The 22816-nt window shown below is 46.8% G+C and overlaps 1 protein-coding gene across 2 annotated transcripts; it reads right to left on the bottom strand.

Annotated features, from left to right (window-relative positions):
- Nucleotides 1-1180: 1180 nt before the first annotated feature.
- Nucleotides 1181-22278, bottom strand: LOC135376534 (zinc finger protein 436-like). 2 transcript variants are annotated; one of them, XM_064609067.1, is made up of 4 exons: nucleotides 22059-22276; nucleotides 19925-20123; nucleotides 18321-18464; nucleotides 1181-2653 (listed from the first exon to the last, which is right to left on the bottom strand). In XM_064609067.1, the coding sequence occupies exons 2-4, from the start codon at nucleotides 20049-20051 to the stop codon at nucleotides 1290-1292; spliced, it is 1635 nt and encodes a 544-aa protein (XP_064465137.1). In that variant the 5' UTR covers nucleotides 20052-20123; nucleotides 22059-22276; the 3' UTR covers nucleotides 1181-1289. The 2 variants fall into 2 exon arrangements, with proteins under 2 accessions (XP_064465137.1, XP_064465136.1); XM_064609066.1 differs by lacking the exon at nucleotides 1181-2653 and adding an exon at nucleotides 5220-8056 and having other exon boundaries at nucleotides 22059-22278.
- Nucleotides 22279-22816: the final 538 nt, after the last annotated feature.

The following is a 22816-nucleotide window of genomic DNA, read 5'->3' on the forward strand; positions in this document are numbered from 1 at the left end:
TTCTGGGACACCCTGTATAGATAGATACCTACAATGTAGTGTTGCATAGGAAGCTTTTTCTCTACGTGAGACGAAACAGGCACGGAATACAAGCATGAATTTTATAAACGCGGATATTTCTTTCGCTGGACAGGCGTTGACTACACATAATCGTTCGCATGCACGTTTCCAATACGTGTATAAAAACATAATAATTGGAAGCTACTCGTCCTACCGAAAGGAAACTAAATTAATTTAATTAATTATTGACTACCTGTAGTTCGACACCACAGCTTCATCGCCAGTCCATCACTTGTCGGCGCGCTTTCGCGCCTATATTGATGCTCAGCATCGAGATACGCTTCATTAGTGGAAAATAAAACCGAATGTGACAGCGTCTATTCTCAAAATACTCCGACAGGCGTTTGGGTCATCCACACAGAGATTTGGGTTAATGCTGTTTTACATTCCATAGCGCTTCTTCGGAATCTATTCTTTGGCCCATATCCTGTCCCGTTTCTCACGTGAATGCACTCTGAATCATCCACAAGGAGCCCAAGCGCAATAAGTTTTTTTCTTTCATTGATCCATCCTACGCTAGACACAGACGATATGCAATCACGAATACAGAAGGGATCGGAAAACTGACAGCCGCCGGGAAAATGACTCGTGTGAATGCTAGAGAATGAGCGGGCGTCTTCAGACGCGTAGTGACCTCGTTTATCTCGGATATCCTCTCACTCCTTCCCGACTTGCTGCCGGCAGAAAACTGACTCGTGTGGATACAGGGTTACAGGGCTTCTCGCCTGTGTGTTTTCGCATGTGATATGACAGACTCTTCATGTGGCTGAACTCCAATGGGCAGACATTGCACTTGTATGGCTTCTCTCCCGTGTGTGTTCGCCTGTGAGAGCGCAGGCCCGCCCTCTCGCTGAACTCTGCAGGACAGAGATCACACTTATGGGGCTTGTCGCCCATGTGCGTCCACTTGTGGCGCAACAGCATCGAGCTGTCGCTGAACTCCGAAGGGCAGAGGTCACACTTGCATGGCTTCTCTCCCGTGTGTGTTCTCTTGTGACGTTGTAAGTCGTACCTTTTGTTGAACTCTGCAGGACAGAGATCGCTCTTATGGGGCTTCTCGCCCGTGTGTGTCCGCTTCTGGACATACAGGCTAGAGCTATGACTGAATTCTGCAGGACAGAGGTCGCACTTATAGGCCTTCTCGCCTGTATGTTTTTGCTTGTGACACTTCAGCGTCGTGCTTTGCCTGAACTGTGCAGGACAGAAGGTGCATTTGTATAGCCCCTCACTCATGTGTGCTTTCTTGTGAGACCGCAGGCCCGCCCTCTCGCTGAACTCTGCAGGACAGAGATCACACTTATGGGCTTCTCGCCCATGTGCGTCAACTTGTGGCGCAACAGCACCGAGCTACGGCTGAACTCCGCAGGGCATACGTCACACTTGTATGGTTTCTCTCCCGTGTGTGTTCTCCTGTGACGCTGCAAGTCGTACCTCTTGTGGAACTCTGCAGGACAGAGATCACACTTATGGGGCTTCTCGCCCATGTGCGTCCACTTGTGGCGCAACAGCATCGAGCTACAGCTGAACTCCGCAGGGCAGACGTCACACTTGTATGGTTTCTCTCCCGTGTGTGTTCTCCTGTGACGCTGCAAGTCGTACCTCTTGTGGAACTCTGCAGGACAGAGATCGCACTTATGGGGCTTCTCGCCCGTGTGTGTCCGCTTGTGGCGCAACAGCATCGAGCTACAGCTGAACTCCGCAGGGCAGACGTCACACTTGTATGGCTTCTCTCCCGTGTGTGTTCTCCTGTGACGCTGCAAGTCGCGCCTCTTGTGGAACTCTGCAGGACAGAGATCGCACTTATGGGGCTTCTCGCCTGTGTGTGTCCGCTTGTGGCGCAACAGGCTAGAGCTATGACTGAATTCTGCAGGACAGAGGTCACACTTATAGGCCTTCTCGCCTGTATGTTTTTGCTTGTGATACTTCAGCATCGCGCTTTGCCTGAACTGTGCAGGACAGAAGGTGCACTGGTATAGCCCCGCACTCATGTGTGCTTTCTTGTGATTGCGCAGCTTGTACCTCTTGTTGAACTCAAAACCACAGAGATCACACCTGAAGCTCTTCTTGCCCACGAGCGTGCGCTTGCGACGCTGCAGGCACATACTGTGGCCGGACTCTGCAGGGCTGAGATTGCACTCGTGTGCGCTCGATGCGCATGCAAGTGCACTTACGTTGGACTTCTGCGAGCCTAGTCCTGTGCAATGTCTTGTGTGCACTCGCAGAGTTGATGCATGACGGAATGTCACGGAACACTTGTCGCAGGTAAGTGTCTTTGTTTTGTGAGTTTTGACATGGACCTCCAAGTGGCCAGTGTCGATGCATGCGGCTAAACAAATGTTGGGGTTATAAAGCCTGTCTTTCTCATGTCCGAACGTCGATGACTTGCTTGCCACTTGAGTCTCGCTCTGGTCTGAAGATTGCTCTGTGGGTCGACCGTCAGTGATGACTAGTGCATCGTTTGTGCACTGTGGTTCAACTGTTGTTGTGCCGATCTCGAACTGTGCACTTGAAGAGGAGAGACCTGAAGATGCGTGATCGCAGGTGCCTCTGAGCTCGTCCTTGACGTGAAGCCCATCGCTGCTTTCTTTTGCTCCTGAAATTGCAGAATGTGGACATTGAGAGCACAGACAGTTTTTGTAGTCGACTGACGTAAGCATAACGTTTGCTCACGGAACTAAGGCACAATATACTCCAAAAAATGTAGAGTTATATTAGAGGCCACATTATTTACGAGAGAGCGAAACCAAACAGTCATCTACCATTCATCCCACCCTCTCCCAGCAAAGAACGGCAGTATTGTCAAAAATTTGTTTTTCTTGCATTGTGCAGGGCCCAGTTTTTACACTCCATTAGCGGAGCCCCAACGACTCGGGTCTATCACTCGACACTGAGTGGGCGGTCTCTACCGCACGCTGGCGGATGCTCAGCCGTCTACGAGAGCCAGCAGGGTTGGTGTGAAACGGCATTTCGCTTCCGCTATTTGCAGGTTTCACGCTATGTGGTGGTAACCCTCCTATTTTTGCCTCGCGCGGAACAACGTTTGCCAACCGAAATTCTAACGAGACCACCCACCCTTACCAAGCAAGCAACAACCACGACAGTGCCCGAGGCGGGGCTGCTCAGTGTTCCTTAAACATTCACACCACATCCATGCCACCCAGGGGACGTACCACCATATATCACTTACATTTAGGTTAGATTCCTAGATTAATGGCATGTTCCCAGTTCAATCCCAGTTACTATATTAATGGCATGGCTCGCGCTCTGCAAAGTACATGCTGGAGGGAGGTGGTCAACATGAAGGCAGTGCAGTATGTACTATCTCTGGGTACAACAAGTACTCATCGTGTTCTAGATGCTGATGACTTAGATGTAGATCGTGTTTAGATGTTAATGTTGGATTTCCTCCGCCAGAGACAAAAGCAAAAATTAAAATACAAGTAACGTTGGCATTAAGGTATAGCTAGGTGTATGTGGAATGGGTCATGAAGAATAAGAGGGTGTTGACGAGGCTACAGGATTATAAACTCTACTTGCATGACTCTATCAACAGCGAGTTGCGGAAAAGGCGCTGGCTAGATGCGGGTTGCCCGGGGCAACTGCAGCGACACTCCCAAAGTGATCCTTCAAGGAATCCTTTCCCAAATTTCTTGGAATCAACGGACCGCTCGCAGGCTGGTGCCACACTGACACAGCTATGGAACATCTATTTTGGAGATGGATATAGTACACGTATACGTTGCCTTGGGGAGTTTCATCTGCCTCGAAACCTAGTGCTATTTCTTCGTGGTACACTCAAGGGAATTCTCCGGACAGCTCAGATCGGAACATCTCCAGTTCTGGAAAACCTAACGAACGCCAAGCCAGTGTCCGTTGTGCACATTTTTCTGCATATTCGCATTGGTCAGTCACTTCTATATTCTATTGGTCATTTACGTCGTGACGCCCCAGCCTCGCCCAAACATAGTTGCTGGTTCCGTCACCGACAAAGAATAAGAGTTGAAAAAATCTGCTTCTGAAGCACCAAACCAGAAACCAGATGCTGCATGAAAACGAGAATGTGTATGTACACCTTGTCTGAGATCTTACTTCGTCAGGCACCCATCTTGTCAGCACCATTTCGCTCTTGTCGACATAATTTGCGGAGCAGAACATGCGATTCTTGGAACCGAGAAACACTGCTCTTGTACACAGTATGCCAGTACCATTGAATATAATCAAAAATACAAAGAGCGGAAGTGAGCAAAAAAAATTTCCCGGTTTCACTCTTTTCACGGTACGCACAGATGGTGCATGCTTGCAGCACTGGGATATACAAGACAGGTAAAATGATGGTGTAGACATATTGAAGCAATTTAATGCGGGACACCAAACTAACAGCATGCTCAGAAGTGGCTGTACAGACGCCGGCGTGTGCAGCGCAACCTCACCCTGACATACCTGCTATTATATACAGTTTTTTTTTTCGTTTTTCGATTCAGATTTTTCATTAAAACCATAAGGGCGATAGACATCCAGATTTCACTACCATCATCTTTGGGCAGGCAGAACATTTCGGCCATCTGTTGTTCGACCGTCGAATGACTAATTACCTAAAAATCGTTAATTAACTTTTTAATTACAAAGGCTACGAAGTTGTCCCAATGATAACGTCTCTTCCATTCGGTCACCTGATATTGCCGCCGTTTCCCGAACCGAAATCCGTTCGTTAGATTCTCCGAAAAACATTCGTGAAGGAAGACCATTCTTTCTTTATTTTGTTCATTGCGGATATTCGGAGACGAGTCTTTCCTTCACCCCCAATGTGAGAGGGTGAAAGAGCACACTATCGCATCTTGCATCCCCAAAAAAGATTAAAAGGAAAGAGAAAATGCAACCCAAGATAAGGGCAGTTCCGATAGCGTCACCCGATATATTTGTTTTTGGTTTGTTTCCGCCAAGAAAGCTCATCTTTGACGCCCATGAGGCGGCACTGTGCTCCTTCACCCTCTCACACTGGGGGTGAAGGAAAGACGCGTCTCAGAAGGTGCGCAATGAACAAATTAAAGAAAAAAAAAAGGTGTTCCTTCATAAATTTTGGAAAATTGGGACAACTTCGTAGCTTTTATAATTAACAAGTTAATTAACGATTTTTAGGTAATTGGTCATTCAAAGGCTGAGCAAGAGAAGGCTAAGAACGTCCACCGGCCCAGAGACGACAGAAGTGAAAACAGGATGTCTATAGCCTTTAGTTTTTTTTAATGAAAACGCTGTATTCAAGAAAAAAAAAGACACCCTGTATATACGATCCAACAACTTGCAACTAAATATTGTGTGCATGCGAAAGTGCATCACACACAGCACAAACGGTTCTCCTCCTTCCCTCTCAAGTGATCCAGATGTTGAACTAGCTGAATCCCATCTATGATGAACTATACCCCCATCGGCAACAAAAACATCATGCACTTTCCGAGGTCAACAACAGGGGAAGTGTGCTGATATGCCGTGAGGTAGTGAAGCATAGCCGCCCAGGGCCATCGCCTTTTGCAAGTTTTGATCTCTCGTACCCCTACACGAGCGTCTGTCAATGATCACTATATAGTGATGTCATTAACAAATTGTAATGCATTCCACAACAGATGATCGCGACCGAAAAGGTAATTCTCAGGATTTTAGTTAAAAGTTGTTACATCTTGCAAAATTACTTTTTTATTTCAATGGTTTAGCAAAGTGAGGCCATAAAATAAGTAAAAAAGGTGTGTCTGTCACAGGGATAATGAAAAGGGAACAGGAATTTTGCTCGTGGAAATAAAGGATATAAAGCTGGGTTGGCATTTCACACCTGTGTGATGTCCTTTCCATGTTTGTTTGTTTGTTCCTTGGCACTGGGTACGGTGTTTGAGATTTCACATCCATCACCACCCAACCCAGCACCAATTCAACTCCCATCAACCTCCGTCTGTTCATGTGCTCGAGTCTCAAGTGAAACATCCAAAGAGAAGAATCAGGAGAAGCAAACAAAAGAAAATAAGGTACGCTGGGCATACAGATAGAATCTCTACAGCCTTTCCCCCCTGCGCCTTGCCATGTGCTCCTTTAGGTCGAAAGGTTTAAGGACATGCAACGGAACAGACACTTGGATGCCTTCTCTCTTTCATGTGGTCGTGTTGACTGCAGTTGTACAGCTTCTATCCCAAGTGTGTCACGCCTACTTATGAAGCCACACGTCCATGCTCTGCTGGTCCTCTGGCTGGTGTCGGTATGTGTGTGCTGTGGTTGAACTCTGCAGGACAGAGGCTGCACCTCTTCACACTCATATAAGTCCACCTATGTTATCACTGGACGTCTGTGCTCTGGTTCAAGTTCGCAAGACACAGAATGCTCTTGTATGGCTTCTCGACCATGTGTGTCCACTTGTATTGCCCCAGGTCTGGACTGTGGCTAAATTCTGTCGGACAGCGATCGCACTAGCAGTGCACCTCGCTAATATGTGTCTGCTTGTGACACCGCAATTTCGTGCTGCCGGTGAACTCTGCAGGACAGAGGTCGCACTTATAGGGCTCCTCGCCAGTGTGTTTTCGCTTGTGATATCGCAGCTTCGTGCTCTCGATGAACTCTGCAGGACAGAGATCACACTTGTAAGGCTTCTCGCCCGTGTGAATCCGCTTGTGGCGTGATAGGTTTCCGCTACTGCTGAACTCTGGAGTACAGAGATCGCACTTATGGGGCTTCTCTCCCGTGTGTGTCCGCTTGTGACTCAATAGGATCGAGCTACGGCTAAACTCTGCTGTACAGATGTCACACTTATAGGGCTTCTCGCCTGTGTGTTTTCGCTTGTGATATGACAGACTCGTAATGTGGTTGAACTCCGCAGGGCAGACATTGCACTTGTATGGCTTCTCTCCCGTGTGTGTTCGCCTGTGGCACTGTAGGCCCGTCTTGTTGCCGAACTCTGCAGGACAGAGGTCGCACTTATGGGGCTTGTTGCCCACGTGCGTCCACTTGCGGCGCAACAGGCTGGAGCTACGGCTGAACGCTGCAATGCAGGCGTCACACTTGTATGGCTTCTCTCCCGTGTGTGATCTCCTGTGACACTTCAGGGTGTCCCTCTTCTTAAACTCTGCAGGACAAAGATCGCACTTATTGGGCTTCTCATATCTGTACATCCCCCTGTGGTCATAGAGGCTAGAGCTAAGGCTTAATTCTGCAGGACAGAGATCACACTTGTAGGGCTTCTCGCCTGTATGTCTTTGCTTGTGACATTTCAGGATTGTGCTATGCCCAAACTGTGCAGGACAGAGGTTGCACTTGTATGGCCTCTGACTCGTGTGTGTTCTCTTGTGATCACGCAGCTTCTCACTGTTGCTGAACTCTGCAGGGCACAGATTGCATTTGTATCGCTTCACGCCTGTGTGCTTTCGCTTGTGACGGCACAGGCTCGTGCAATGGCTGAAATCTGCAGGACAGAGATCACACCTGTAGCGCTTCCTGCCCATGTGCGTCTGCTTGTGATGCCACAGGCACATAGTGTGGCTGGACTCTGCAGGGCTGAGATTGCACTTGTATGCGCTCGATGCGCATACAAATGCACATATCTTGGATGTGTGCAAGCATACTCCCGTGGAATGTTTTGCATGCACTTGACGAGTTGATGCATGACTGATTGCTGCGGAGCACATGTCAGAGATAAATGTCTTTGCTTTGTGAGGTTTGACATCATCTTCCAAGAGCCCAGTGTCATTGCATGTAGCCAAACCAACACTGCACTTATAAAGCTTGTCTTTCTCATGTCCGAACGTCGATGACTTGCCCGCCACTTGAGTCTCGCTCTGCTCTGAAGATTGCTCCATGGGTCGACCTTCGGTAGTAAATAGTGCATCGTTTTCGAACCGCGGTTCAACTGTTGTTGTGCTGGTCTCAAACTGTGCACTGGAAGAGGTGCAACCTGAAGATGCGTGATCGCAAGTGCTTCTGAGCTCGTCCTTAATCTGAAGCCCACCACTGCTTTCTTTCGCTCCTGAAATTTCAGAATTTGGACTTTGAGAGCGCAGACAGTTTTTGTAGTTGACTGACGTAAGCATAGAGTTTGTTCACAGAACTAAGGCACAATATTGCACAAAAATATAGGGCCATATCAGACGCCACATTATTTACGAGAGAGCGAAACCAAACAGTCATCTACCATTCATACCACCCTCTCCCAGCAACGAACGGCAGTATCGTCAAAAATTTGTTTTTCTTGCATTGTGCAGGGCCCAGTTTTTACACTCCGTCAGCTGAGCCCCAAGGCTGAGGCCCAATCGTGTGATTTTTGAGTGGGTGGGCAATCGCTGCTGTATGCCGGCAACAGTTCGGCTGCCTGTGAGCATGGTTTGAAACGGGGTTTCACTTCCCCTATTCGCAGGTTTGGTGCTAGGTGGTGGTGGTGGTTACCTTGCTGCTTTGCCTCGTGCTGATCTGACTGGCTATGAAAAGAGTCTTGAGGACGATCAGGGTGCGAACACCAGCGTTGTGCTTCTCTTATGATCACTGACCTTGCAGCCACTGTGTAACACAGAGTACAGTTGAGGGGCCTATGTGATGCATGTGTGGATAGCATCATCCACATGCAACCCCATTTTCAGGTGAACCCATTGTGAGACACAGCTCTTGCACGGAAAGCAGCGTGTATTAAAGAGACACTAAATTGCAAGAACAAGGTTGCACGCTATGCTGATTTCGTGCACGTTACACACAGCCACAAAGCCACAAACTAAATTCCACCGGACTCTTTATTGGTTCGGTGCCAAACCTCGTTTCAGCTCATGCATCAGTGTTTTTAGACCATTCTGCGCGTGCAAGTGTGTGTCACACCAGGGAGCAGTCCCGTCGAAAAATGTGGTGCGCATTGAAAAGCAGACGGGCATCGCTGTCCGAAGATAAATGTCGTCAGTAGGACATTTGCGAGTACTGTTGCGGGTACCATTCAGGGAATCGGTACTGAAAAATGAGCAGTGCACACCATGCCACTCATATACACAACACTTCGACCGGACCAGTTCCAAATACACGCACCTACAACACGTATGCGCCTGCTTTTCCTGCTGCCAATCCTTGCCTCCTGGGGATACCATTCACTGACGCCAAAGACGGTTCAGCTTTCATTGCGTTTTCTTCTAAACAGTAGTGCCGTGTGAACTAATCTTGCTGGCATTATACTAATTGAAACACGGACTTTCTTTCGATAGCAAGTTTTTGCATTTTGGCGCCCCTTTAAGAGTACAGGACCATCGGACACTTGACCATTGTGATCATCATCGACGCAGGTAGCAGACTGAGCATGGCTGGAACGAAGAGCAAACGGACAGAATATGCAGTTGATAACACATGCAATATGGGGGGTGGGGGAGGAGGGGAACAGTATTTTCCGGCTGTTCCTCGTTTGCGCGACAATTCGCTCTCCGACAAAAATCTGCGGGAACGGACTTCGTTGTATCAACGAGTTCAGGTCGCAGCAACGTCGTACAAAAATGTGGCGCGTGCGTTGGAGGTGGCATTATTTATGGTTGACTGAAACCCAACAGTCATCTAGAACCTCACAGAACTCAAGCATTCCTCAAGGCAGTCCTTCGACCGAATCCCGCCCACTCCCGACAGGGGATGGCAGCACTGCTGAAAGATTGCTTGCTTCTAATTCAATCCCCTGGTGCAATCAGTGACCCCTCTCGCCTGCACTCTCCTTGGTGGAAGAAAAGTCTCGAGGAAAAACCTTCTCTGCTGTTTCTCTCGCTCACATGCTCTTGCTGCGAGATTACGAACCATTTCGCTGCCTTTTGTCTCGCTTTTCCATGAAGATGTTCTCCATTCATCTGTCTTTCCTTTCTCCATGCTGTTCTTTTTCCTAACAGCATGAGCTCCGAAAAACATCATGTAGCCACGCTTGTTTTTTTTTAACTCAGTGCACGCTGACAAACTGGAGAAAGCACAACGCGCACGAATGTACTTTTAGGGAAGGCCTCGTCTTTATGCGGTCTTTTGTGCCGTCAAGATGGTATCGCTCGAGAGAAGGTGATCTAATTAATACGCGTTCCTGCACAGGCAGAGAGGAGAAGCTGCTAGGGTGCTGACAATCTTTTATGCCGTTTCACTTTTTCTTGAGATATTTTTCGCTCCTGTCACCAAGACATCCCCCCCCTCGAAACTGAAGAGGCAATCCGCTTCTGAGGCTTTCAAATAACTTGGAGAGAGAAGCACGCACTGCAAAACAAATAGGTGGACCATCTACATTTTTACCTCGTTATCAACCATGCACCAGCCAACTGTCTGGAACGGAAGTTTATGAGCTAGATAAAACAGGAGTGCACGATGAACAGTCCAGAATTTTATTTGCAAAATAAACCAGTCAGTGAGTTTTGCCTTTGACTGTTAAAACAAAGCACGGTCAAGCTTCGTTTGCACGCACGTGCTGTAGTGCTTAGTCTTGACCTCCCTCAAAGCTAAAAAAAAGTGCATGAAGTTCGGTGCACCTCCATTTTTAACGTCAGCAGTCGCAACCCCTCCTCTTCCTCATCCGTGGCGCTGTCCGCAGGTCCATCTTATGACACTTTAGAACTTCTTATGGTAGTTTAGAACAGACAGTTCCAAAGCATGTTGGAGCACGTCGCGCAGTAACTATCCCTTCTGCCTTGATGTCGCACTCCTGTCGGTGTGTTCATCCACACTTCGTCAACAAACTCACAATGAGGAAAAAAGTTCGTAATTGTTGCTGGACTGACTTCTTGAGACTCCGTGTTGTGTCTGTCCCCTTTTGCCCTAATCTCGGGGTTTAATATTATGCACGGACTGACCTGCACTCATGCGCGCACCAGCATGTGCAACGCAATGAGCACTGTCTCCGATACTCCACTCGTGAGCTAATAAGTGACACTGTGCACGTGCAACGATGGCAGCAACGCAGACATGGTTCCGAAAAAAGAAAAGGAAAGGAGGAGAAGATGCATTCCGTGGTGTCTGCAGATTGTCAGAAATAGTAGCTTGGTGCACAGTTTGAACCTGGCCTGGCCTTGCTACACGCAGCTGCTGCGGTTGAAGTCACCGGAATACCTAAGGCCGTCTTGCTTACGGACTCCAGAAGTGCCCTCAACAACGTGATAAACCCCATGTGTGGTAGCATTCTGGCCCGATGTATAAGGAGATCGTGTGCCCAGCATAGGCTAACCGGAGGTGAGCTTACGCTCCAATGGATCCCATCTCAGGTCGGCATCAGAGGCAACAAACGAGCGGACCAGCTAGCTTCCTCAGCACACAACAGCTGCAGCCCATCCTTAGCAGTCCCGGCCGACACTGACAGGCTCATGGTCGTCAAACAGCTAGTTGATGTGCGTCACCCTGGCATACAGGACATCATGCAGAATCACCGACCCTCTCTTCCCACGAAAGATCTTCCCCGTGGTATGCAGACAATGCTCCATCGATTACGCACAGGATCTGCGTTCACGAACTCGCAACTGTGCAAGATCGGCTCCAGGGAGGACTCCAGTTGCGGACACTGTAATCATCCGGAGACAATTGCGCATATCCTGACAGAATGCCGTGCATACCATGCCATGCGGGAAACCCATCTTCCCCACGCCAGGCCTGGTATACTGACGGACGTCCTCTTCCCCGAAGGTTCTTGTGCGGAACGACTTTCAAAAACTCGCGGCCTCGTGCGCTTTCTCCAAGCAACGGGCCTAGCGGAGAGACCACTCTAGTGCACCTCTCACCTACAGTGTGCTTCTGTCCCATCAGTACCGGTCATCCTGCTTCTACATCACTTTGAAGCCCTCAACTCCCCTTTCTCCCACCTTCTTTTCCTTTTTGTTGGCTATAGTCGTGACGATGCCCACTTGAGTGCGGCCAACAACGGCAAGCTACCTCGATCCCCCCCCCCCCCTTGAACCTGGAAAGCAGACAGCGGCAGCGTGCAATTGTGGGCACGCAGTTCAAATTATCCGTAGCTGAGCTGTGATTTGAGTGTGATATACCGTATTTTCACACGTATTAGCCGCGGCTTATGCGAGATTTTTTGTTTTCGCGGACGCTCTGCGGCTTATGAATCCCGGACAAAAGCTCACCTGACATAAGCTCAGCGGACATAAGCTCACCGCACCGTACTCCCCAACGTGTGAAATACGTAAAAGGCTCTCCTAACCTAACCTTGGTCAGTCTCGACGGGTGCATATTCTACATGAACTGACCCACTCCCCAACGTGTGAAATAGTAAAAGGCTCTTTTGACCTAACCCTGGTCAGTCTCGACGGGTGCAATCCCGGTGAGCTTATGTCCGGTGAGCTTTTGTCCGCGCCCCGCGGCTTATGCGTGGGTGCGGCTTATCTGATGACTATCTTTCCCTGGTATTTTCCCAATACCCTGGATGAAACGAAAGGGCAGACAGTGCGTCATGTTTTTCGGAACAGGACCGCCCTGCCAGTGCATGAACAATACCGAACAGGGACGGGTCCATATTCAAGTGGTCTGACCTTCCGGATACATTCCTCCATGCAGCTTTAACAAAAGGGGTGACAGTGAATCATGTCTCCTGGAACATGTCTTAGTGAGCCGCTCAGTAATTTTTCTGATGTTAGCCTTTTTTCTGTCGAATAAATGATACCCGTTTTCATAGCGATAAAGTCTATTGATTTTGTTGTGCATCACTAGTTTAGCGCACAAAGCAGTCGCGTCGTATTACCCACAACTTATCTGCGAATGCGGCTTATCTTCAAAAAAATTTTCAAAATGTATCTAAAAACAAGTCCTGTGGCTTATCTGCGGTGCGGCTAATGGCAGTACCATGATAACTTTGCTTCCTTCAATTTGCGACTTTGCCTCGCAGTCTTTGCAATTTTGAAGTCGACCATGATGACTTTGCGAATTAACCAGCAATTCAAATTAATGAGGTGCAAATTAACGAGCTTTTACTCTATCTCAATGCCCCCCTTACCTCGAATTCCCCCCCTGTCTTCTACAATGCAGTAAGCGTAGTAAGCCAGCGTAGTAAGCTAGACGTCGTAAGCCAGCGGAAGGGTTCACGAAAGACGTAAACTGTCTCGAGCGAGGAGAGGTCTTGGTGCAGACACATCTATGAATTCAAGGGCCATTATCACTCTGTCTTCTGTGACAGCCTTCAGTGTAAGTAGGGAGTGATTTTTTCGGGTTAAACCCGGTTCTGTACGGCTATCCCTCTCCCCCAAATAAACGTGCGACCAATTCGGGTTAAACTCGAATTCTGCCGGAATTCCAGTCGCCACGTAATCCTGAAGTGACATTTCCACTGAAGACGAGCAGAGGTTGCCACGCGTAACACATGTAAGAATGGGTCACTTGCGTTCCCTGAAATACACCCATGTGTGTCAGCCAGGAATGGGCAGTATTTAAAATATAAATACATGTATTTAAAATACGTAGTTAAATACAGGCCAGAAAAATATATTTATAATTGTACTTAAATATGTACAACTTTTTGGGTATTTACACGTGCAATTACTGCGTAAATATGTGTAAATACAGGAAGTCCGTTAACTTCTCCTGTCTAATCTCCTCCCTCCTAGCCTCTTCACAGGAGCCCTGCATAGAGGCTACAGGCTGCCTGTTATTCACCCTGTTGGAAGGTCTAGCGTCGACCTAGAAGCTCACCGTCACACACAGAAGCTTAGTTTACTGTCGCATTCTTGTGAAGAGAATGCAAACTTCGGACGCATATCACACAATGCGTGAGCTCTTTGGGACCATCATCGAAAATCCAGGTTCATGGACTCTGGTTCGCTTTGTCTGTGGATGGAATGTATTGCGAGGAGCTGTGAAAAACTTCTTGAGGGCACAAAAGCCTGACTCGCTGTAGCATTCCACGAAAAATAATTCGTGGAAAATTCAGGTTCATGGAGCCTTGTTGTCCAAGAGAACAAGAGGGCTTATATGGCAAAATCTCCGTGTAATCACAAAGGGCTGGTTTGCTTTGGTATTTTAAGAAGAATGTGTCTGCTTAGGTATACATAGCTATAGAACTGCGAACTTCTTGTCAACGGTACGGAGAACTCAGATTGAAAGACCTCCGTTGCCCGAACGAAGATGTGACCCTATATAAGGAACTGGGGAAGAGCATGGACCGTTAGCTACCAGCTACGCGTAGGTCGGCAACGATGACTGCGATGCGACGAACAATTTTGGATGGCAAGTTTTTCACCGTGGTCATCGAGGATGGAAAGTCCGTGCAAGCGCGATGCGAGTCGTGTAGAACGATCATAAAAGGCTCATATTCAGCAACATCAAATTTCAAGCTGCACCTCAAGGTATGTATACAAAATTCCTTGTTGTGTTTACTCTTGTTGCATATTCAGTTTCACTGCGAATGTGTTATTTTTCAAGTGATTAAAAGGTACTAATTGGGTTTCTTGCCTTCCTTCAACACAGCGATCACACCCAGTGCTCTTGACCCAGTACGAAGATGCAGTAAATGCCAGGCCGAAACGAAAAATTAGTGATGTCAGCCATCTCGATGGGCCCAAAGAAGCAAAACAAGCATGAATGACAGAATTTTTGCTCAGGCCTGTCACCCAGCATGATTTTGACAGCCTGTTGAAGGATTTCATTGTAACAGGCCTCCAATCCCCCCAGCTTGTGGAGCAGCCGGAGTTTCTGCGCTTTATTCGAGGTGAGTTCATGAAAAGTGAGAAACAACACGTACCACATATTAATATTGCATTGGACCTCATTTTCAGCAATTTGCCCTTCTGTGGAGGTCATGTCCCGGAGAACGTTGGGTCGACGGATTGATGATGCCTACGTCATGCACTTGTCAGCGGTTAGAGAAAGACAGCAGAAAGTGCCTTTCGTGTGTCTCACAGCTGATGTGTGGTCCACTACTACTAAAAGCTACATGGGAATGACTGCTCACTGGGTATGGTGCTCGATCAGCTCTCTCGTATTATGACAGCTTCCACATTTCGCCCTTCCTTCTCCGTTACAGATCGAACCTCTAACCCTAGCCAGGGGCTCGTGTGCGCTGGCATGCAGGCGATTTACTGGGATCCATTCCTACGACAGAGTGGCAGAACTGCTCCAAGACATCTGTGAGGAATACGGCATTTCTCTTGAAAAGATCTCCTCGACGGTAACAGACAATGGCTCCAACTTCGTCAAGGCCTTCAAGGAGTACGGCATTCAGATACGTCTTACTGACGACCATGGTAACCACGACGCTATTTGTTCGTACTATGCAGTACGCAGCTGTTGTAGTATACATGCCTATGCCGCATCGTATATTAGTTAAGGGAGTTATTTGGTCGCCTGTTCCACGCAGATGATGGTGAAGAACCCGCGGCGGAATTCGAAGACATCTCCGAGGCTGTGCTATCCCGTCACATCAGGTGTGCCTGCCACACACTGAGCTTGATCGCTACGACAGACGTGAAGCGGGCCATTGCGTAAAACCCTGCCTGCGAAAGGCTACACACCGCGTGCATCGCAAAGTGCGCGAAGTATTGGGCTGCCTCGCATCGTCCTAAGAGCGCTGAAGTTTCGAAGGAAGTTATCGGCCGGGTGCTTCCGACACCATGCCCTACTCGCTGGAATTCGTTTTTTGATGCCCCTGCAAGTCTGCAAGGAACGGCTCCCAGAGAACGGCTCAGCGCCTGGTGCTTCTGTTGTTCCGTGAAGCGGAGATGGACTTCATGGACGAATATCACCGACTGCTTCATCCAGTTGCTGCTGGTTAGTTACGTAGATGCTTTCGTAGCGGAACACCATGAACAATGTTGATTACCTTGTCTTTTTATGATTGATTAGAATCAGTACCAAGAGAACCAGCTTTGCTAAATTGCGGTAATAGTGTTATCTTATTTGTAGTAATGTCTTTTTTTTTCTCTCTTTGCTGCAGCGCTTGACCGGCTTCAGTCCAGCAAAGACTGCTTTTATGGGGAGTTTCTCCCCATCATAATGACATTGAAAGCAAAGTTGGACGCCTTCAACTGCAACGTGAACCTGAGCGCTTGCCGACCGATTGCCCACGCACTTGTACAGGGTCTTCAAACAAGGTTCTGCAACTTCCTCAACTTACTGGATGACACATCAATCGTCGCAGCTGCCTCGCATCCGTTTTTTTAAGACAAGGTGGGTACCGAAAGATGGAGCAGAGCGCAAGAGGAAGGTGACGGAGCTGCTTCTGACAGCTGCGGAGCAGCAGGCTGCTACCACGGAGGGTGAAACGGAACATGCGGAACCAACACCTACTGAGGACGACTTCTTCAGCTTCGCCGAAAGCTCGCCGAAGGAAGATGGCGATGGAAACAGCACCCACCTGGAGGTTCTGCGTTACTTAGAGGATCCCAGGACAGACATAACAATGCAGTCGGACTTCCCGGTGGTATGGGGCGTTTTCGTGAAGCATAACACCAACCTCTGTTCTTCGGCTTCTGTAGAAAGACTATTTTCGTTTGCAAATCTCGTACTGCGGCCTAACAGGAGACGTCTTGAGGATGGCATGTTTGAGAAGCTGCTGGTATTGAAATCGGGCAGTGATGTCAAAATAAAATAAAAGTTGATAATGATTTGACGTTACAAGTAACAAAATAAACGATAACAAACGTGGTACAATTGTGTCTGCTTGCGCTGACTGTAGTCAAAATGGCACTACTTGAATTGGCGTGATCCCTTAGCTTGATCACCGTATTTACGCATGTAGATACAGTATTTAAAATACTGTATTTACATTTTGTATTTAAATACACAAAAATTGAAAGTATTTTGTATTTATATTTAAATACGATGAAATCAATGGTAGTTTGTATTTATATTTAAATACATAAAAAATGTATTTATGCCCATCCCTGGTGTCAGCACTGCCGCTGCCTAAGAGGATTAGCGCTGGGAGGCAGTGATGGCCGGTAGTCAACTACTGGTTAAACTACTGGTTAAACTACGTGATTGTAGTTAAAAAGTTGTTATCAACTACTTGCAGAAATGCAGTGGCAACTACTAGTTAAACTACTATTTCGAGTAGTTAGCTACAGTAGTTAGGTTACTGCAGGCGCCGACTACTTCCGATTCTGTCGCAAGCTTTACGGCACGATTGTGCTTCCGACTTTTACCTCGAGCTACTTGTTTGATGAGAACGGAAGTGCAGAGCAATTGTGCCATGCATGGTTACTAAATCTTCACGTTTATCACTGCTTGTGGTTCACACTTGGGTGTCCAAGAACACTACAGAATGGGATTGGTGTTGATGGTCAACGTTAAGTAGTTACAGATGTTACATTGTAAAATACATTGCAGTAGTTTTAACTACCTCCCTGAAAAGTAGTTGGGCTACTACTTAACCTACTTCATTGCAAAGTAGTTAGTAGTTATAATTAAACTACTGTAGAATAGTTAGTGGCCATGACTGCTGGGAGGCCACAAAATAAACTTAGAAAAGGACCTGAAAGGTCACTAAAATGTGAGAACAAGTTCATTTCAAATTAAGTTACATGCCACGTTAACTTCATACTTGTCATAAATAGAAACTTGGATTCCAACCAATTCCGTTACGAAGGATTCCGTTACGAAGCCACAACCATAATTTTACCAGATTATTTTTTGCTTCGCCACTAAGCAGTCAACGTTCCTTTAACTCGCGCATCGGGTGCTCTTAATCCACGCTGAGCGCGCCACGCCGTGGAGCAGTTTCGAAGAAAAACATGGCGTGAGTTACAAAGCGGACTTACGTCGCTGTCCAAAAGACGTTGCCAGTGGAAGATTTGCGATGACTGTCATGGGGATTCCGTAAATCAGTATCGAAAAGTGTGAGACTAAAGCGTGTGGCGCAAGTACGGGACAGTACAACAGGCCCCATTACAAATCCATACGTGCACAAAAGACAGACACGTGTTTCTCGTACAGTCTCATTGGATGACACCAAAGACAGTTCTTTTCACTGCATTTTTGTTCTAAGCGGTAGTGTTGCGTGAACTAATTTTGCTTACACCATAGTAATTAAAACACTGGCTCTCATATGAGAACAAGTTGCATTTGCATTTTAGTGCACCTTTAATAGATAAGATGAGAAACAAAAACATCCGATAGCCCACGGATGCCCAAGTGATGCCGATTTCTCCCCAAATTGAAGACAGTGCCAGATTTTTACTAAAAAATTAACTGCCAAAGTATGAGCAAGCATGACAGGAAAGATGATACGTGCTTGAGTGGAATCTCTCCAAAGCATATCTGTTGCATCACACTTTTTTTGTAATTTTTTTTTGTAACTAAGTTAACTAATCGTTTTGTATTACCTTCTGACGTTGAGTCATGGCTGTGTCCCACCTGGTCCAAAATTGCAGTGTTGTAAGGCTCTGTCTTCACTTCAATGATCGGATATTCATCTGAAGATTCCTCTCGAGGTTCTTCTTTAATTTGGACCATCCGTCGAGTTGCCCCTAAAGTTAAAAAAGGTATTAGTAAGTCACAAAGCAAAGCTTCAAGCCACGTGATATGTAGTCATCTCTGTCCCCTTTCTGAATCTCATTACGCTCTGTTACAACTCATGTGTACACATCACACACAAAAACACCAGTCCAGAAAAACTTTCCTGGATCCTTTTGTTAAAGGGGCTATCTGATGTGAGAACGTACGCAAAACCCAGATACGGTAATGCTTGTCGTCGCTTAACAACCAACTTGGTCGTGTCTCTCTTCCGAAAACAGCTTCAATAGTATTAAACGAACGAGTCTTAAAATCATGTCCTCCTGCAGCTAGGCACACAAATGGGAGCAGGCGATTATCTCTGAAGTCATCTGCTCAGCTTTTGCTTCGCAATATACTAAGTGGAGAGACGTCAGTAAATATGCCGACTTTCGCTCACCACTGCGAGTTCTTAAGGGGGAATCACTTCTGCGCGAGACAATAGAGAACGTTTGTTCGTACAGCGCTCAGAAACGGCGTAAAATATCGTCCAAACGGAAGTACTGTTGGGTTCTCCTTGCTTTGCCCTTGTCAATGACGCATTTTGTAGAATTCCAGGACTATTCGTCGATATGTATTGAGCCCGAATTCGCAAAAATTTAGTGCACGACACTCTACCGAGATGGCAGCACATGTGCGAGACGCGCCAAACTTTAATTTATTAAAAATCAACGGCTCAACCTTGTCAAATAAAAAATACGTCACTGACTAGAGAAAAGCTAAGAGAACATGCCAGTACCAATCTTACGATGATAGTTGAGAGCGTTCACGTGTCTTGTGTGAACGAAAATCACTCACGGACTTCTGAAGACGTGATTCCCTCTTAAGTGACTTTGCTGTGTGGAACAAGCTGTGACGCTCCTGGCCTTATGAACACGCCCGACACCATACACAAACAACAATACATACGCAAGCCGATCACAGAGCAGACGCCGTCCACTAGTACTCCAGCTACTCCAACGGTACAGGAACGACACCACCATTTTGTGTCGGATTTTTCCCGTTATTATCAACGACAAACGCGGAGTAAAACTGCACTATAGTTTTAGAATCAACCGGGACAGATGCGACGGCCCCTTTAAATGATGTGAGACAGCCAGATGCAAGACATTCCCCAGAACATTTAGTCTGAGCAGTACAATGCTGGACAAAAGTTTACGGAAAACACTCCGTCGCCTTCCTTCTTCAAAGTGATACGGCAGCAGAGGATGGAACCGTACGGACTTGCAAACAGGTGACCCTGTTACCTGGGTAAATCTCCGTAACTCCGTACGGTCCCATTCACTGCTAGCGTGTCGCTCTGGGGATGGAATGCGCTGAAGCGTGTTTCGTAAACTTTTGTCCAGCACTGTACATAGTTTACACTATTCCATGTTCCTCAGGAATATTCCAGAAAGCATTCACCAACCGAGTACAAGGTCTACAAAAATTTTACCGTAATTGTTGTCTCCCGATGAAGACTCGTTGCATTCCTGTTGCTGGCCCTGTTCTGGTAGGCTAGCGTCAAGAGGCTCCAATTTTACTTTTGTGAGTTGACCACCGAACTTTAGGGAGAGCTCCATCTCTCGGGGTTGAAAATCCCGAGGGCTGGAACTTGACGTCCCAAACACGCAGGTCTCTGTCTCTTCGGGTTTCTGTTAAAGAGAAGCCAAACTGTTGCCACCCTTTCCAAAAAAAGAAAAGAACATAAACAGTTGTCACACGTTCACAGAATGGTGGAGATGTAAGCTTTATGCAACACCAGTGTGGCATATATCAAACCGCGATCAAAGTACAGCTGAACTTTTGGAGCGCTCGCAACTTCCCCCCCTGTCGGAGAGATCTAAAATTGCTAGATTAAAGTCCTTTTTCGTGTTGTTGGGAGAAAACAGTAAGCTCGAAGCGCACAAATATGTATCTTACCATTCAACAAGAATTCAAAGAAACAAACATTCTAGGCGTATTACACCCATAAGCTATCGCAATGACTGCTTCAGGTACTCTTACTTTTTAGGGGTTATTAATGAATGGAACGAATTACCGGACAGTATTGTGAGGTCCCAAATGGCATCTGCTTTTGTTTCAGAGCTTCAATCATATTTGTGTAATCTGTGACTGGCCATCTTAGCCAAGTATAATGTATATATTTTGATGTCGTGTGTTGTTGATTTTTCTATCTTTTTTCTTTCTTGACGATACATGTTGTTTCTCAATGCTTCCACTCCTACAATGACGTCCAGAGGACGTTAGTAGTATCTGCAAATAAATAAATAAATAATCTATATTGGGGAGACACCCAGGGAAGGATAACGGACATATTTTCATTACCGTTTCCGTTTTTGCTACTGCTGTGTTTTCGTTTCCATTATCCGTTTCTGATACCAGCTTTTGAATTTCGTTTCCAGTAATGGAACGGCTGTTACACAGCTGCCGACAACACCCTGTTTTACCCCAGTGCTACTTCGCTGCCACGCGTACACAAGTAATTTTACGTTGTAAACAACGAGATTTGGCCGAGGCAGGTGTTGCATTCGTTAATTTTACGTTGTTGGGACGAGCACATCTTGCGAGATTTTTCAAAGAAATGTAGGAACATGGCTTCAGTCACTCCGAGTCCAGAAACCCAAGATGGGCGTAACCTTCATCTAATGCCACACTCATAGGCCGACCCTTTCGGTAGCAAACCATACAGCCATAACAATGCAAAAATGAAAAAAAAAAAAAATTAAAAAAAGAGGTAAGGAAATATAGGCTGTCAGCCTCGCGCTATGGTGGAGTAGAATGCGTGGAGTCCATGCTGCATCTCGTATATGTGTTGATGTCATGGAGTTATGAGGACTAGAAGGAGTAGGAGATGAAGTAAGTAGTAAGCGATGGATGCACCCTCGAGATCCAATATTTCTCTTTGTTCCCACGATCTCCTCTAGTATTTGAGCATTAGAGAGAATAAAGCCATCAAAATACAAAAATAAACTGAAAAGTCACTGAAATGATATCGCACAACAGGAACAGCCATTACCCGAATTCAGTACTGGACCATAATTTTCGTTTCCGGTAACGGAGGACCGTGGAATGTGTTTCCGTTATCGCTACACCTGCAGCAAAGAGGATCACACACACTTACAGACAGGTGGCTCGCTATTCTATTCGGTATTCTGGGCCCACTTGCGTTCCCTGCTAACGTGTCGACCCAATCGAGAAATATGTTACCCTGGTGTTCGGTAAACTTTTCTCTGGTCCTGTAGGGCAAGCGTTCTGCGTGGTACTTGTTCACGCACGAAAAACGGGCAGGGTCACAGTGTCACGCGGCCGTGGTGAACTCTGAACGATAGGTTTCGTGACCGAAGGGCAGGGCTATAGCCAGCCTATGAACTAGTACATTTTTTGCACACTAGAAATGACAATGACATTATGTGTGGAAGGCTCGTCAGCATGCCCGCAAAATGTACTGTGATTCTTCGATATAGTATACTATAAAATACAATTTGAGAAACTTGATATTTTTGCGTCGCTATCATTGCGGGTTATGCAGCCCAATACGTTTAGACAAAACAAGAAGTGTTTTGCAGACGAAGCGTTTTGTCACTTACCTAAGCGTGGGGGTCTCGGTTTCCTCCTAGAACTTCTGCTCGGGGTTCTTTGGTTCCAATTGGCTTGGAGAATCGACATTAACGGTAAGAAACAAAGGGTCCCGTCAAATGGTGGAGATCCCAATATTGTCTCCGCGGACAGAGCACCACTTTTCAATGTTCAACGCTGCAATATTTACGTTCGCTGTGCGCGCCGCCATGTACGGAGGAAGGAAAGAAGGAAAGAATGATGGCGATGTCTTGCATGGGTTAAATAAAAATATGGTTACGAGCCTATGAGTAAGAACACCGCGGTGTGTGGAACGCACTTAATTATCGGATTAGAATTTAATTATCGATACAACTGAATGTATTTAGTTTCATGCGCTCACCAGAAAAAGCATGATGATGAAAGCATTTCATGTCCACGCGTCGTCTGCTATGACCGTTTGCTGGAGCACACTCGAGTACATTTTCTACGTCAAAGTTCTGACTGACGCCAGCGGTGAAACGCGAAACGACGCTCTTACACTCCCTTACCCCTCAATGAACCACACCAGTGAAATACGTCCTTTTGCACTTCGCCGCGACAAAAATATGTAAACCGAAACACACTAATCACTGCAGAAATGATCGACTTCTGTTGCACATTCTTCTCTAAACGGTGTCGATAAAAAGTAAACGACAAGCCCGAGAACAAGCGAGAGCGAATGTGTTCTCTTTCTTCTCTGCGTCTCATCTTGTAATTTTTCTTGCATTGTCCCTTTGCACGACGTTCC

This window comes from Ornithodoros turicata, unplaced genomic scaffold (genome assembly GCF_037126465.1).
Source record: "Ornithodoros turicata isolate Travis unplaced genomic scaffold, ASM3712646v1 ctg00001143.1, whole genome shotgun sequence".
Lineage (NCBI taxonomy): Eukaryota > Metazoa > Arthropoda > Arachnida > Ixodida > Argasidae > Ornithodoros > Ornithodoros turicata.